The sequence below is a fragment of the Lutjanus erythropterus genome, chromosome 18 (assembly GCF_056507025.1).
Source record: "Lutjanus erythropterus isolate fLutEry1 chromosome 18, fLutEry1.hap2, whole genome shotgun sequence".
In the NCBI taxonomy this organism is placed as follows: Eukaryota; Metazoa; Chordata; class Actinopteri; order Lutjaniformes; family Lutjanidae; genus Lutjanus; species Lutjanus erythropterus.
In genome coordinates this window covers 25377552-25395672 of record NC_139334.1, presented here as the reverse complement: position 1 = coordinate 25395672, position 18121 = coordinate 25377552, and the positions used below count along the sequence as shown (strand labels likewise).

Genomic DNA, 18121 nt, shown 5'->3' with positions numbered 1-18121 from the left:
AACACTTGTTCTCCGGATGTAAGAAAACATGTTTGTTTAGTACAGATGCCATTTTCCAGTGAAAGTAAAAGTTGTGATAGAAAAGTCCCACTTATCATGAATCATATTGCAGTATCTCTGAAAATAATTGCAATGGGGTTTTTTTCTTTCGTGCAGCCTTATATAGAACTAAGAAAACCATTAACTATTTACTTATGTATTAAATATTTCAGAAACTGGAACTACTACTTTTAGATGATTAGGTGATTAGTTTAAGCTCAAGAACCTGTGAATTTTGGACATTTTTACTTAACTCAGACTCTATTAACTAATTGTTGCAGTGATGATTTTTATACAGGACTTGTAATACCACATTTCAGGTGCAGTGTCACAGTTGCATGTGTTGTATTTAAATCAACTTTTTCTTATGTTTTTATTCAAATTACATTCAGACTTGTGTATTTTCATTGCTCTGTCTCCCATCCTGACATTGTTGGAGATAGACGACACTTGTTGGATGTGGGCCTCTCAGAAACGGGCCAACTATTCTGTGAATGGAGTCAGGGGAAACCCCCGTAGTTTCAGCGTGGTGACTCACAGCTCCTGGTGTCCTGTGGAATTTGGTCAAGTGCCTATTTGCGGTCAAGAGGATATATCTCATAACCTACTTCTGCTTTGATATATATTTTTCCGAGTAGAGTTTAAACTTGTGGCTTATTTATAACTGTTAGGTCTTGTGAGTGTGCATCAAAACAGAAATGACGTACAGAAACGTAAACGAGGCCAATCTGCGGCTTCAGATTTTCCAGCTCCTCTTGTTTTAAAAAGCATGTAGTTAAGGAATCCAGAGCCGATCTAGGAAAAACAGGAGGGGGTCTTTTATAGCCCCCTGAGTGATCATTTCACCTTCCTCTGTTTTCTCTGGCGTGTGACTTTATCTCAAACAAATGAACTCAAACTTGAGACAGAGGGGACATCCTGCCTGTCGCTGCATCTCTGTTAAGTCAGAGCGCAAGAATGCATGAAACTCGCGCTGTGTTGACCTTTTAACTCTCCTCTCACATTCCTTAATCCGGGGGCAATGTTTTGTCATCATAATGCCCCACTTTACTATATGCCAGGGTAATTCCATCACTAGCATGTGAACAGGCCTGGCTTTTGTAAGTCAAGAGTAAATGTTAGGCTGTCTTTCTGTCCACCTCTCTCCTCTCCTCCTCTCCCAGAGCCTTTTTTTCTCCCCCTCTAAGCCTGCTTTGGGTGCTATAATAGTATCTCAACTGACAGCATTCCTGCAAGAGGGCACGGCCCGAATGACGACAACTTTTGGGAGGTTGAAGGGTGGCTGGGGGGGGGGGTGGGAGGGGGGTGTTCTTCTCTTTCCACTTGCAGACCTGCTGATGCCACACCTTCTCTGCTGTCTGCACATAAAAACCACACCTTCTGTCAGGCTGGTTCCACCCTCAGGAGTCCCACTGCTGAGAAAGCCTAGATGACTCAATAAATCGGCAGAAGAGACTTTTGAAATGTGTTTTTTTTTTTCTTTTTAAGGAGAGGATGCGTGTTGACAGATTTATTGTCTTGCAGCTTAATTTGAGGCTGAATAATAATTGCCTTGATGGAGAGTGGATTTATTGTGTGCTGCTGGATTTTACACACAGTTGCTGGTGGATTTGTTTGCTGCAGTCCAAAATGACAAAAATCTTGTATGCTTCATTTTACTGCAGACCAAACATTTCATATGTTTTGGATTGGATTCAGCTCTATTTGATTTTATCGTATATTACCAGTGACAGTTTTGAAAAGTCTGCCTTAGTGGTGCGTTCAAAAACATGCTAACATCCAAGAGACTTCTAGGTCGACTGCCAAACTGTGTTGCATTGATGAATTACAAGTTACAATATGGAAGTAGAAGGGATGTGAATGATTTATCATTAATCACTGTTGGAGGAGACATCTGTAATAAATTTATTGTAATAAGTCATAAAATGACCCTGATATGCCAGCAGAGATTAAGAAAAACACGCTTAATTGAAATATTTCTCTGACAGCAACACTACAGTTGCAGTGTCCCCCTTTAAAATTCTATTCTGGGCTGGAAAAACTATTTTTGTTTGCCTGTTTCAAGTTAATTAGAATCCAAATTAATGCTGAATGTTAGCTGAGTGATTAAGTGTCTGTTTGTGTCATAAGAAATAATCTTTTAGCAGGACAACTGGTCCTTTGTTTTCAAGTAAACAAAAAGAAATTGCACTTATAAACAGCTGATCAATATACAGTGTCACTTATTATTGTCAAATTACAATGTTGCACTCGTCTTGCGCTCCTGCAGTGTTCCTGCAGCCTGCCTGAGCTTCCTCGAGCCTGGAGAGGAGAAGCCAGGGGGAAACAACTTGCTTCAACCATAGTTCATATATTAAATGGGATTCAACCTATTTGTCAAAGGCATAATTTGATAACCGCTAATAAATAAAATAATTGTATAGGGACAAATATAAATTTAAGTGAAAAAACCCCCCCCAAAACATTAACATTTAACCTCCTGATATGATGTATAGCCTAGTAAATTATGATATGTGGGTAGAGTGCAATGATAGATGGGATTGCTTAAAAATGTGTAGTGCTTAGCTGATACAGTACAATATGGAGGTGTAGAGGACTGCTGTGGCCTCCACCCACATCTCCCTCACACAATAAAACATGATTAGAACTCTGGAATTTTATTTATTTATTTTTATATTTTGGTATGCCTGTTAGAACTCTCAGATGTCTGAGCTTCCTTGAAAGCAACAACGAGGGCGTTTTACTTAAGCACTCCCTGCTGTAGTAAATCCAGTGAAAATAATGTAAAGCTGAGGAAAAAAAAGTGACTCAATTTTCACAATGATGAATTGCTTAAAATTAAATAAGTTTCATGCCTCTGCAGGTTTGTTTTCACTGTTGTGAAATCAATTGAAACTAACGTATTTGTGATATACTTTAGAAAACGACCAGCTATAATGAAAATTACGTATAATTTGTAGTTAATGGGCTGAAACATGCCAAAAGCACCAGTATGATGAGTTTTTCTTCCATCAGTCATTGTCTGTACTTGCTGTCTTGACGTCATTAAATGTGACCTGAGCCTAACTGAGGTGCATCATACCAGGTGTTACGATCAGTTTCACATACTCCACAGTTTCAGCTGATATCATGAAAACGGTGCAGAAGAGAGTGGGTTTCTTTGTGGTTTGTTCTTGGTTTTTAGCCAGTTGTTTAGTTACAGCATGCTCTTTTTAATGATCTTGCTGTATGCTGGTCACTCATCTCTTTATATATGTTTGTGTCTCTAACATTCAGGTACAGAAGCAGGTTCACCCAAACCTCATGGCGAAGGAGGATGCCCTGCAGCACATCGAGGAGCTGATCCTGCAGCTGCTCAACATGCTGTGTGTGGCCCAGCCTCGCTCCGTGCAGGATGTAGAGGTAATGCATTTAAACATTTTAAATATGAATTCATAGTATGTTGTAAATTGACAAAAGTGTGTACGTTGAGATTCTGCTTGACTGTCAGTAACTTAAAGGGATGGTTCGAAATTTTTATAGTGGGGTTGTGTGAGATACTTATCCCTTGTCATTGTATTTCCTACAATAGATGGCGGTCAGCACATCTGCTGTTTGGACAAGTAGCAGGAGTACTGGTGTAGGAAGCTAAGCAAAGTAGTGCTGTGGACAGGGTCAGCACAAAACTTATTTTAGCCACCTAAACAAGAGCCACACCTGAAAAAAATCAATATTGGTTTAAGTGTACGCTATGTTTTGAATACTTTTGCTGCTTTACCTTGCTGTCAGACAGCTTTTTGTAATGGGAATCTGCCATTTCATAAACAAAATATTGCTCTATCTAAACTAACCAGACACCACTGGCAAAGTCGGTAGTTTCAACTCAAAGAACATGGGAGTTGCTGGTCTGACGGTTAGCTTGGATTCACCAAAGTCACACAATAACACAATTAACCAATCAAGGCAGCGGTAGAACATCACCTCCCATGCTGTGTGAGGTAAATTTTCTGTTTTTGTCAGAGGAGTCTGGCTGAGTGAGAGAGAGAGAGTTGACTTAAATAACAGGTTTGTCTCACTTCAAGGTAAAGCCGAAAACATTCAAAATATAGCATTTTTTTTGCTGCTTCTCTAATCTGGGAGTGTGTCGACCGCTATCTACTGTAGGTAATACACTGACTATCAACAAGTACCTCTACAGCCCCACTTCCAATTGTTTGAACTGTCCCTTTAAACAGAATTATAGTTACAGTTAGGAAACACTTGATGCTACAGCATCATTCCACATAACTAATTGAATACTTCTGTGTGATGCAGCTTTCAATCATCTTAATGCTTCCAAATTTATCAAGCGGTGAGACAGTAATTTCTCTCTTTCCAGGAACGGGTCCAGAAAACCTTCCCCCACCCTATAGATAAGTGGGCGATTGCTGACGCTCAGTCAGCCATCGAGAAACGCAAGAGGAGAAACCCCTTACTTCTCCCCGTGGACAAGATACACCCACTGCTTAAGGTAAAGACTCTTAAAGAACGCGTCTCTTCATCAATCACGTTAAGCTTTAAATTTTGAAATGTTTTTTTTTTTTTTATAGTAACTTTGGAAAAATGTAAGTTTTCATTTAGTCTTGCCAAAATATGTGTGTTGAAAGGCTTGTTTCAGTTCACATATTCTGGCCTGTAGCAGTGTTCACATTCTTATAAGACATAGTCAATTCTAACACAAGTGCCAGAAAGTTGCGGCAGTTTCTGGGGAATATTTATAATCCAATTAAGCTTTCTGTTTTGACAGCTTGGTTCAGGCTAATCAAATAGCCTGAACTGATGGAGACCTCGGTGTAGGTTCAGATAGACACTGCCGATTGACCCCTGTGTGATACTTAATGTGTTTTTATTCTGCTTTTTTTTTCTCAACAGGAGGTTTTGGGCTATAAAGTGGACTACCATGTTTCCCTGTACATCGTGGCTGTGCTTGAATACATATCAGCAGACATACTGAAACTGGCAGGCAACTATGTGGGCAACATTCGGCACTATGAAATCAGCCAGCAGGACATTAAGGTGTCCATGTGCGCAGACAAGGTGAGGGAAATCTGACACTCGCATGCAGCAACCGTTTTGATAGATGCAGGTTGTGAAACATAAAAAAACAAAGGCACTGCTTTGCTTCGATTGACTGATTGTTTCCGCTGTTTGTCTCCAGGTGTTGATGGACATGTTTGACCAGGAGGAGGACATCGGATTGATGTCTCAGTGCACGGAGGAGCCGTCCTCCTCCGGGGAGCTCACGTACGATGACTTGGTGAGGCTTGAAATCGCTGAGGAGAGGCAGTACCTGCGCGAGCTCGACCTCATCATCAAAGTGTTCCGCCATCACTTCCAGTCCAACCCCAAAATCTTCACGCCTCAGGTGAGCAAGACAAGCATGGTTAATTAAAAAGCTGTCAAAAACCTCATTTCTGAATTGCAGTTTGATCAAAGGAGGAGTTGTTTCAGATGTACCACTGGTGTCAACATGTCGTTGTACAGAATCTTTGATCAAAATAAACTCCAGTCATTATTTATCCTCTTTTTACTCATAATTTTCCATGTGCTGGAAACAGTTTGACCAACTACTAAAACCATTAATTGGTGCTAAATATTTACCAATGCTTTGTCACAGTAGATGCCATTTTATAACACTATTCTTTAGCTGCAATAAGCTGGTTTGTGGAGCTGCTGTGAATAATGGCAATCTCAAAACCTATGGACCATCAGCTGAAGACTAAGTCTCTAGGGGCAAGTTGTCATACCTGATTGGTTCCTGAGTTGGAGATTGCCTTTTGGCAAATGTGTTTTGCCTCTTTTGCTCTCCCCACAGACTTTTTACCAGCATGCAACCAAAGCATTGTTACTCAGACTACACATGGATGTCGGCTCTCTTCAGATTCCAAAATCCTGTCCCTTGCCCCCAGATTCTTCTTCATTTGCAGATATATTTTTATACAGATTAATAATAACGCAACACCTGTTGCAGAGGCAGGCCTTTACTGTGAAACAACCACAGGAAATGGTGACAATACTGGCAGGGTTAACAAAGAAAAGCTTGACTGGTCACTCTGTAAAGTTTATTTTTCAAGTATGTTTTTCAGCACCTCTTATTGGGAATAGTTTTTTTTTACCATTTGTAGATAAAACAGCTTGTTATCACTCCTCTGACAAAGCTGACAAAGGTTTATATGCACAAAATATTCCAAAATGTGTGTACATTATAAATCACGTCCAAGGCATAGCAAACCACATCCAAAATCTGGTTGATATATAAGTCTTTCATGATTTTAAAAGTAGGTGTGTTTCTCCTTCTGACCTAAAATGTGAGGTTTTCTTTTGTGCATGCACCACTACCCCAGCCTCGCAAACTGTTGCGCCCGTTGGTTTGTTCACAGACACCGAGAGGAACATAAACAGGCGAAAGGCAGTGTGTCAGAAACTGCAATTAAAAAAACAACAACCTGACACTGATATTCTATGTGCACTGTTTACATTCTCTATAAAGAATGCTCCTTAAACCCGAGTAATATTGGCATATCCCACACGGCTTAATCGGAAATGCTCCGTTTGGAATAGGACTTGTTTAGAAATATGCTGCTTACATGACCCATACCAAACTGAATGTTGTCATATTTGCAATTATAGTGGAAAATTAGTGTGCCTGTTGACGTAATCACTGAACTTTTTACAGCTGTTCATGGTAGTTCAGTGCTAATTGTAAAATATTTGTGTCACAAGACTTGGCACATAAGAAACTGTGGTTGTTGTGTATCAAACAAGGGTGAAATAATGGCAGCTCCACTATGTCATTATTAGATTAAAATTAGGTAGATAAAGAAACAGTAACTCCCTTGTAAAACCGCCCACCATCAGAGTTATTCACATAAAGGTGCTGGATACCAATGCAAGGTACAAAGATGTCTTGTGCTGGATACAGTAGCTGTGGCCAGCCTACTCCAAAGCCAGCTCATAAACAAACAGTCAAGTTTCCAACTGAATTCTGTAAACCTAATTACAAAGTCATTTCAGCCAAATCCTGCGTAAGAACATTTAGAGATTACTACTGAAACTCTGTAATCCGCTAACTGGTAATCAGCATCAGGAAGTACTTTGAAACACCCAAGCAGATTTCACACTGTTGATTTATGTTATTAAACGTAGAGAAGGAACAGTTTCCTCTTTCTCTTTAAGCGCTTTGAATAAAGCTTTGTCATGACTTAACCAGGAGAAACTGAAACTTCTCCGTAATTTGGCATTTGTTCTGTCTGCACCTTAAACTCTCAAATCATCAGATATTCTTTTCTGATGGATGACCGGACAGTCTGTGCAGTCTTCCTGTATGTGGAAGGTCACATACTCGAGCCAATATGTCCGTGCTTGATAAAAAAGGCTCCAACAATTTTGTACCATCTCCTGAGGCACCACCCATACATACTCTCTGATCCCTCAATCATATCTATCTCAGAGGGCTAACCAAAGAAACAAATTGCTAATTACATTGTGTCTAATATGGCAGTTAAGTGCTCTAAATTATCTAAAAAGCAAAGAAGTAGTTTGGGTTGGGGTGAGCAGTTGAACAGTGGGGCTATGGGTTGAGAAGTGAATGGAAAGTTGAGTTTAATGGGTCGCTGCGGCTTTGCATATTTTGGGTTGGGTAATTTGTGGTATCATTTGGGTGAGGAGGATAAACCTTTGTGAGGCCCAGTGGAATGCAGAACATGTAATTATCTTGAGACAGGAACAACATCTGCAGCCCTCGCAAAAATAACCTCAATTATGTCTGTTGAAACACAGCGTAATCTGAAATTACTTGGGAGATGTCAAGAAAGTGTTACAGTCGAATAATGACAGGACTGAACTTCTATTCAGACTTTTGCAGTCAATAATCACTCGCCGCTATTTTAGGGTTCTCGTCTGCTTGACTAATGATTTCCTCAGGCAAATTGAGCCTGTTTTTGTTGTTTAGAACTCATTCACAACTGCTATTTTGGCATTTATTTATTTGTCCATAGGCTGGAAGCCAACAATGGGAGCTCTTTCAGTAACACCCGGCTCCACGCTCCTATGGTTAAACACCGTCTCTGTTTACATGCACTTAAGTAACCTGGTTATTGTTGGTTTCCTGTATTAAGATGATTTCTTGTACATCATTTTGAGAAAACCATGTTTCTTTGCATCAGCGTGAGGCAGGGGTTTTTGAAGTCTGGAGACCATCGGGTCACTTTAAACATCTTGCTCCATGCTGTCTTGTTGTCTTGTTGTGCAGGACGTGGAGGTGATCTTCAGTAACATCCTGGACATCCATGAGCTGACAGTGAAGCTGCTCGGACTGATCGAAGACGCCGTTGAGATGACGGCTGATGGCAGCCCTCATCCGCTGGTGGGCAGCTGCTTTGAAGATCTGGCAGAGGTATGAGGCTTTTCTGAAATGAAAACTCAAGATGTGTGGTGCCAGATTCATTTGAACTCCCTCTAATATCACTAACATGTATCTGACCACTAATCAGTATATGAATCACTTGAATTTTCAAGGTTTATGAACAATTACACAGGTGCTTAGTTTCCACAAGTGAAGATTTTATTTGTGGGGTTAATTTTATGGTAAATATAAAAAGGCAATATCATCCCAGTCCTTACAGTCGAGAGTGATAAAATGAGCTATTTTCAATCTGTATTGGCACTGGATTTTTGTACAGTATTATTATTTGTACATTATTAACATGATATTAATATTTAATTTCTTAAATATCGTGGTTATCATCAAAACAGGACTTCAGTGCATCATTCCAGCAGACTTTTCATGTGGTCAGCATTTTCAGCAGCATTTCTTTAGCTGTGTTCTCACACAAAGTACCTGGAATTCTTAGTTCCAGGAACTACTTTTGAAGGAACTAAAAGGTTCCTTCAGCCTGTTGATGTCTAGTGTTGTCAATGGGAAACACTTACTCCTTATGTAATGTAAAGCAATGCTAACAGATAGCTAATAACAAACTAAAATGTGTATAATTTGTGTTAAATCTGTCAATCAAACAGTTGGCGTTGCACCTTTTGAACGCACACAGGTGATACTTTGCACAGAACTTTAAGTGCATACTAAGGGCTGCATATCCAGTCACAAAAAATTACAATACCCGTACACTTCAAGTGAATAGTGATACTAATAGGTATGTATTTTTTTGAAGGTTCTTATTATAAAGAATGCTTGTGGCCGTATAAGCCATATATATAGTCATTTTTCTATTGATCTGGGTACAAACAGATTGAATGCAGGTTTTGTTTGACGCACTGCTTGCACCTGAGCATCTTTTACTCTCTCCATGTCCACAGGAGCAGGCGTTTGACCCCTACGAGACCATGTCTCAGGACATCCTCAGTAAGGATTTCCACGAGCACTTCAACAACCTGATGGCACGGCCAACCGCCGGCCTCTACTTCCAGGTAAGATGTTCGAATCAGCCTCAGAGAAGCTGCCAGAGCCGATCGCTTGACACTTTAGCTTCTGATGGGCTAATAGAACATGGGAAAATGACTTAATTATGTCTATTTCTGGGCTTGTTTGGGATATATTGTACAGAGAAGTTGGGGGAAAAGAGCAAATTTTCCACAATTTCGGATATGTTACTTGTCCAGCCTTTAGTATAACACAGAAATTGACATATATCTTAAAAAAGTCATTAAATTAACAAAAAATGGAACATCCCAAGAAAATGTAATATTGCTGATGTGTGATTGGAAGTAGGGGAAGCAGTTATCATTATTGATTAATCTGTTGATCATTTTCTCAGTTATTTACTCTATAAAATGTCAGAAATTTGTGAGAATTGTGGACAGCTGTTTCTCAAATGTCTTGTTTTGTCCTTAATCCAAAGATATTTAGTTTAATGTCACAGAGAACAGAAGAAAATAGTTGGCGATTAATTTAATAGTTGATTGAGTAGTGAAAAGTGAAAGCAGTTATCACTTTTCCTGTCAAATAATGGTTGATATTAAGTTATTGTAAACGGTATATTAATTTTGATCAAAGTCTGTGTCTTAGAGTAATTCTTACATGGTAGGTTCAAATTTGCAATGTTTAATTTCCAACCGTTGTAGCAGTTAAGGCTCCCATTCCTGTCTTTCCTGTCATTCTCAAATCTAAACTTTCTTATCAGGTAAAAATGCCATAAAACCGAACAGAAAAAATTTGTTTGTTTTTAATACGAAGGTACAAGTAGGTCATTTATGTGTTTACACGAAGCAGGCCGTGTTTGAATATTTGTTCCTGTTTTGCTTTGAAGTCAACCTGGGTGCCTGGTGGAATTCCTCCCAATATCGTTTGAGGGCATGTCATGACATATTCAGCGTCCTGTGTACAGTTTATTCACTGCTGCCGCATTGTTTTATTTGGACATTCCTCACAAGAATAGCATTGAATTATGCTCGGTGGGGTGCAGTTTGGCAGCCTTTGAAGATGAAATATTTGCTGGTGTTTTCTCAGGCCAAAGACCAACGAGTTTGACTGTTCACATGGAGCAACATCACAGCTCCAAACTCACAACATTTACAGTATGAGCTGGATCTCTGCTGTCCTTTCAAGGCTGTCAGTATTAATCTGCCATTTAGTTGAATGGATGTTAAGATTTTATGTCTTGAGACCTGCTGTTTACCTTCCTGTTCAGTTAGTTTTGTCGTAAAGTCAGAAATGCCGCTGCTGACTGACCGTCCTGCAGCCCTGCTGTACGTCAGGTTGAGGCCTCGCTCTGTTTACCCTCAAACCGCCAGTCCAACCCCAGTTAGATCAACACCGATGGCACTGTCCTCTGATTACCGACGCCCAGTGTTTATTTTCATATACACAATGTACGAGAGTGGGGGAAAGGGCACCGGAGTTAAAAATAAAGCTTTATTTTTCCACTGTATAGATAGACCCACAGTATTCATTTTAAAACACCTTGCATTGTTTCACTTGATATTTTTCTTAAAGGCCATAACAGTGTGTGACATGAAATAGTCATGTTGGTTCAGCCTGGCTCGATATGTCTGCCTTTAAGAACCGATATGTATTTATTTTTTCTAGTTACAACTGAACAATATATCGAAAAGATCAAAACAGCTGTTTTCAATCGTTAAGCAAAAATATCAAATGTTTCCTGGTTCCAGCTTCTGAAATGTGTTGATTTACCGCTTTTCTCTCTCATATATGACTTAAATGTCTTTGAGGTTTGGAGGTTGACCAGGCAAAACAGCATTTTTTGATTATTTTCTAACATTTTTTAAACAAAACAATTGATTAACTAATCGAGGTAGTAATCTGCAGATTATTTGATAATGAAAACTGTTTTGTTGCATGATTATAGAGCTGAAATTATTTGGAAATTGACAGAAAATGAACTGTCAACTATTTTGATAATAATTTAAGTCATATTTATCACATTTTAGGTAGTAGTATACATGCTGAACATTACCTAGACCAGCTTCTTAACTGTGAGGATGTTGCTGTTTTACTTTGAGTTATTTGATAGTAAACTGATTTTTTTTATGTTTTGTTTGTCAGACAAAGTAAGATCTTACAAGACATTAACTTGGGCTCTGTAAAAGTCTGATATATTTTTCTGATGTTTTATTGACAGAGCAGTAAATCAAATATATGATTAAAATTAAAAATGTTAGATCTTGGTAAAACATTGCTAATATCAAGCTAAAACGTGTTACTTTTGTTGTAAGTTGAAACCGATAGATCTGCACACCAGCAGAAGGCTCTTCCTCAGACTTCTAGTAAATACAGGAGTCACAGTCTTGAATACCCACAATCCAGTTTACGACCACGCGACATACCCAGAATATCACAAGTTGCCATCAGTCAAAAAGTAGTGAGAAAATATGCAGTTCAAACTAATATTAAGTACATTATACAAAACATATACAAAGATTGATGAATGCAGGTTTGGGCAAGAAGTGATATTTATTGTGGTGTGTGATGGTGTGTGTGTGAGATCATGAGCAGTGGTCCCAGGGGCAGATGGTGTAATGGTCTCCACCAACCTCCCCTCCAAAACTCCCCCACCCCTCCTCACACACACACACACACACACACACACACACACACACACACACACACACACACATAGATGCCTTCCACCCCTCAAACTGCTCCGTGAGCTAATCTTATTTTAGCATCTCACGTTGTGTTTCATCTCCGACCTGATGGCTCTTCGTCTTCTCGTCTCTCCGCCGTCTTTGAACAACATGAACCTTTTATGCGAACACTTTTATCCGCAGCACCTGTTTTTAAATTCATACATGTCACACCGGTTTCTGTAATGGGGATCGAACCCGTGGCAGGAGCATCATTAGTGCTCCTGCTCTGCCTCCTCAGCTTTTGTCTCATTGCATGTGCTTCATCTTTCTCACTCCATCCCCCTTGACTCCGTCCCTCCCTCCCCGCTCTCTGTCAGATAGATGTGTCTGTCGAGCACTCAGCCCCTGCACTCTGCAGCGTCTGGTATTGTGGGTAAATTACATCGCCTTTTAAAAATAGAACAGGCAGCCACACTGCGGGCCATTTTTCTCCTGGGGAGGAGGAGGAGGAGGAGCAGGAGGAGGACGAGGAGGGAGGGAGGTAGGGACGGGTGGCCCAGGGCACATTTCATGTTGAAAATAAGCTGTGAATTAAGACGGCAAAAGACAACGACGTGGGTTCAAGCAGTCCTGTACCTCAGAGAAATGGGAACATGTTGTTCTCATAGTTGTTCTGTACCGTATTCTTACTGCACTGTGTGTGTGTTTATATTTGGGCTGCTCTCACAATGATGCACGCTCCTGTAGAGACTCGTTTTTACATGTTATCAACTTCAGTTCCAGTGTACCTGCTCAGATCAGATTTACAGGTAGCTCCTGACATTTTGCTGGGGTCAGTTCTGGGTAATTTGAAGTGATACTGGATATTTCAATTTCAACTGATAAACCTTTCTTTTTTTTTATAATAACACAGTGCATGAACACCATTTTTGGAAGAATAACTAAAATTGAGTTATCAATTTGATTTTGTGTTGATTTTGGAGGCCCCTGTGGACAAAAGCAGTAGTGTTTTTACTAGGTGTGTTTACATCTAATATTCCACAAATAATCCAATCAGCATGAAAGCACCTGAATCAGAAGAGACTAGAACCCAATCAGTACTGGATTTCTGGGGCAGATAGCAGTACTGATATTAGAGAAGAAAAAAATGTAGATATCAGCCAGTATTCTTTATTTGTTCATATAAAATCCAAAATGACATCAGGGCAATGAAATTGCAAATAATCACAGTTTTTTAATGATTAAATATAAATAAAAAACACAATATAATATACATAAAATGCTGCCCATAAAATGGGGAAAAAAATAGAAACATTCTGCATTATATTCTGTAAAAACTAGAATTACCGCCTCATGATTATATGCCGACACCAACCAGTCAAGTCGCTATTACACTTATTTTTTTTGCAAAAATAATTCTCATTATATGTTTTTGGTTCCAGTGAATAATTTCCAGCGAGAAAGAGAGCTGAACATTATGATGTCATAGTGAAGTTGACCCTTGACCTTTTGGATATAAAATGTCATCATCAAATTCTGCAGTTCTCTCCGTTTGTTGCATGACTGACCACACACCATTCAAACCACATTTACTATCACATTTTATGCCATAACTGTACGTCCAAGAAGCTCATTCATATCCTGCAGTTTCTGTGTCTTTAAAGTCGGGCTGTACCGGACAGTTCGAAGCTTCATCCAAAACATCGATGTCAGAATTTAAAATCAGCGTTCGATCAACCAGCACTTCTTTTTGCATGTTCACTCACTCTGTTTAAACCCTGTCTTTCTGCATAGTTGCAGATAAAGACTGGGCTACGCTAGTGTTTGTTGAATTAGATTCCAGTTGTGGCTTTGTAGGATTGTTTCCAACCTGTATGAAACAAATATTTCCAGTGACTCCAGAGCATGGTCAAGTCCAAAAGTCAAAGTTTATTGAGGAAGAATATTCTGCTTCAATCCGTATTTATTGGTTTATCCTTTCAAAAACAACATTTTCACTGCGGTCGAAAAACTTCTGCTTTCCTGCTTGCTGCACACAAAAGGCGTACAGCAATCTAACAGCACCCTGACGAGGTATATTCATTTTAAAAAGTCTGTTTTAAAAAGCCTGTTAGCTTAGCATAGAAACTGGAAGTTAAGTACCATTGGTGTTGCTGGTTGCCTGTGTAGTGAAAATGTTCTCACCTGCAATAATAACATTTTAGTGCAGTTGTTCGAAACACTCTCTTTGTTTAGCGGCTTTTATTGATTTTGCATTAAACACACTACACATTTTTGCAGCATATATTGGAAATTAAATTGTTTACAAGCATAGAACAGATTCTGAAAGGTACCCCAGCTCTGCTTGATCGTTTGTGCACCAAAGCACACGCTTTAATTGCATAGCAGCAGTATCGCACCCAGTCAAGCTAAATTCACGGTGCTGATTGAGGTTTATCCGAATGTGTGGCTCTAATGCAGATGAACAATCTGTAAACCTGCAGGATGCTTACATATCAATAACATGATCTAAACTTAGGTCATTGTTCCCTCGGCTGTCCATCAGAGTGCGTCAGGCAGCTGATGTCTTTCTCTTCCATGCACGCACAGACCCTCTTCATCTCCTCCTCCCCCTCCCCCACACAGACAGCATGGCCTCTGCTGTGGAGTCTGAGTAGTAGCATATTGATTCTGAGTCGTCTATCAGGGGAACGGGAGATTTAAATGGATACTATGACGGCCTCCTCTCCAGTTACCCCCGAAGCCTTAGTCGGTCAACCGCTTCTCCCTCCCTCCGTCCTCCTCCATCATTCTCCTTTATAGACCAAAAGCTGCTTGTTTCAACTGTCCTCGTCTTCACAGTCTACTTCTTATTATTGTTTGTGAATTGTTGCATCTATGGGGTGAGGAATACCTCTTTTTTTCACATCTGATTTGTCGTTTTTATGGTAATTTTATAATCTGAGATGGACTTCTGCCAGTTGTGATCACATTTTTCATCACTGGCATCATCACAGGCGTGAACATGTTAATAAAACACAAAGATACACTTTTATAGTGGCTTAGAAGCACAAGCTTCAGACTTCAGGCAGGTTTAGACATATCCAGCCATCTAACTAACTCTTATTTGGAAGTGAAAATGAAAGTTAAAAGTTCTGTTGAAGTTTCATGTAAATTGTTTTTTAATGCTGTTTGTAATCTGTCTGAGAATAGACATTTGTTTAGGTAGTTGGGATTAAAGGATCAATCATTTTTGACATAAACTTTTTTTTTTTTTTTAAATAAATCACAATTCTCACTTTGATTTTTTTCCCCCAAGCATCAAATTTTGAATGGAAACTTTCCCTAAAATAGTTTCTGAATCACATGCTGTTTGGATCAGATCTGTTCATAATGTTGTTACAGTTATCCATCATTAACAGTTCTTGTGTATTTTTGTGTCTCCAGTCAGTTGCAGAAGGCTTCAAAGAAGCAGTCCAGTATGTCCTTCCACAGCTGATGATGGTCCCAGTATACCACTGTATGCACTACTTTGAGCTGCTGCAGGTATGTTCAGACACGGTTCTAATCAAAGAAAAGTTTGGTTTTCACTATTGTTTCAGTGTTATTTGTTCTACATTTCTTTTTCTTTTTCATTGATTATCAAATGCCTGTTAGTTGTAACTGAGAAGCAAAATATCAGTGCACTGAATTTAAGTTCAGGTTCGGCTAAGTTAGTTTTAATAGCAAGGTTTGCGCTGAAGCTATTTTTTAATGTATTTTTTTAATAATTCATTGAAATTGTATTCTGTATCTGTTGTAAAATCTTGGCGTTCAACATTGTTGTGTTACTGTCATGCAGCTTTTGTATAGATGTATTTCACAACATGCATTTTAACTTCTCATAGCGAGAAAAACACAGGTGCTACGAGTAACATTAAGGACGGCCCTGTTCTGCTTACGCTGCATTCAAATCAAAGTCTGAGGTTGGAATTTCCCAGCTGAAATTTCCGACTTCTGACCTCAAAGCGTTTCAGGTGTACAATGACAAACGTAAACAGAAAATATGGCTGATCATGAGAAACTGATGGGATTTTTTTAGGCTTCTACCACAGGAACATGTCTTTGCCATTAATTTAAAATATAGCTATTTTAATCAAATTAAACAACATAAATATACGTTATTTATTAACTGTGTTCCCATCTAGTGACATCAGTACTTTGCGAAAGTCAGTACTGTAAATGGTGTATATTATATAATAGTATGTATTATCTTAATTAAATACAGGCAAATATGCTTTACATTTCCTTTCAGTTGATGGTTTACCATTTACAATGTGTACTTCCATGGCTGCTGCCATTGTCGTGTGACATCAGACAACTGTTTCTTCATGAAGTTGGAGTAGACTGATTTGCCCCGAGTCAACAAGTAGGAACTTGTACTTGGAGTGGTGTTAAATTTCGGGCTGCATGATTTGGCAAAAAAGTTATGTTGAGATTATGTTGACTCAAATTGCGATATGCAGTACAATTAATGGAAATGATGTGCTATTTATTGAGGTCTGTACCAATCTGTCATCTGGAGAACAAGACTTGTGGGCCAGGTCATCTCTGCAGCACTACAGTACCTCATTATATTGCTGTTTTCTCACACATTTTTACTTTTTCAAAAAAAAAAGAGATTTGGTTCTGGTTCTGTGATTTGGATATTGCACTTGGCCATATTGTGATTTTATTGCAAATGGGATTAGTTGTGCAGCCCTAGTTCCATTAAACTTTTTCTTGTAGGAGGTCATAAATTTTCATATCCAAGTTGTCTGGAACGCAGCGTAGGAGTTGCAGTAGGACATTTGTGCGCAGTGCTGGAGCTCTGGAATTGGCTCATTTAAATCTAATACAGCTGTTAATGATGATATTAGTAACACCTGTGCTTTCTCTGCTATGATACGACAAAGTTTCATCTGGGAAAAACATCTGTAGATTTCTTTATGATGAAATATATCAACATGTCTGATGTGTGTGTTTTCTGGCATTTTTACAGCAACTTCAGGAGCGCAGTGAAGACCAAGATGACAGAGAATGTCTGAAACAGGCGATCACAGCGCTGCTTAACCTTCAGTGTAGCGTGGAGCGCATCTATGCCAAGCACCAGCCTCGCCGTAAACCTGGGTGAGCCTATAATTCATTTTCATTTGGTCATTATGTCTGCATGTTGTTGACCAAATAACATAAACTAGTTTACATGTGCTGCAATGAGGCAGTTAAACAAACCTGTCAGCATGCAAGAAGGATGCACTGGCCCACTGCATGCATTTATTTAGTTTGTGATATGTGGTTTTGTATTTTCTGACTCACGCTTCTCTCATTCCTCGCAGTGAGCCCATGTACCGCCTGTACAGCAGGCAGGTCCGTAGCAAACAACTAGCCATCAAACGCATGAACGAGATTCAGAAGAGCATCGATGGCTGGGAGGGAAAAGACATCGGTCAGTGCTGCAGCGAGTTCATCCTGGAGGGGCCTCTTTTACGAGCTGGCGCCAAGCACGAGAGACACAACTTCCTGTTTGACGGCCTGATGATAAGCTGCAAGGCCAATCAGAGCTCACGGCTGCCTGGCGCGGGCAGCGGCGCGGAGTACCGTCTGAAGGAGAAGTTTGTGCTGAGGAAGATCCGCATCGTGGATCGCGAGGACTCTGTAGAGATGCGGCACGCCTTTGAACTGGTAGGAAAAGATGAAAACTGTGCGGTTTTCTGTGCACGGACAGCAGAGGAGAAGGCGGCGTGGATGGCGGCGCTGGTAACTCTGCAGTACCGCTCCACTTTGGATCGCATGTTGGACACAGTGCTGCAGCACGAGGAACAGGCGCATCCTCTAAGACTGCCCTCCCCGGAGGTTTACCGCTTTGCTGTGCAGGACTCTGAGGAGAATATTGTGTTTGAGGACAAAGTGCAGAGCAAAACGGGCATCCCGCTCATCAAGGCCGGCACCGTGGTCAAACTCATAGAGAGACTCACCTACCACATGTATGCTGGTAAGCTGCTGCAGTAGATCTGCTTGTGGAGAG

The 18121-nt window shown here is 39.9% G+C and overlaps 1 protein-coding gene across 1 annotated transcript in view; it reads left to right on the top strand.

The window, feature by feature from the left end:
- The window catches only part of sos2 (son of sevenless homolog 2 (Drosophila)), a 46370-nt gene that overhangs the window by 14336 nt on the left and 13913 nt on the right, over positions 1-18121 (top strand). The window contains exons 2-10 of the mRNA XM_084741840.1: positions 3316-3441; positions 4397-4528; positions 4930-5094; positions 5216-5422; positions 8309-8452; positions 9370-9480; positions 15526-15624; positions 17099-17226; positions 17433-18088. Coding sequence (XP_084597966.1) covers positions 3316-3441; positions 4397-4528; positions 4930-5094; positions 5216-5422; positions 8309-8452; positions 9370-9480; positions 15526-15624; positions 17099-17226; positions 17433-18088 — 1768 coding nt within the window. The remainder of the gene's footprint in view (positions 1-3315; positions 3442-4396; positions 4529-4929; positions 5095-5215; positions 5423-8308; positions 8453-9369; positions 9481-15525; positions 15625-17098; positions 17227-17432; positions 18089-18121) is intronic.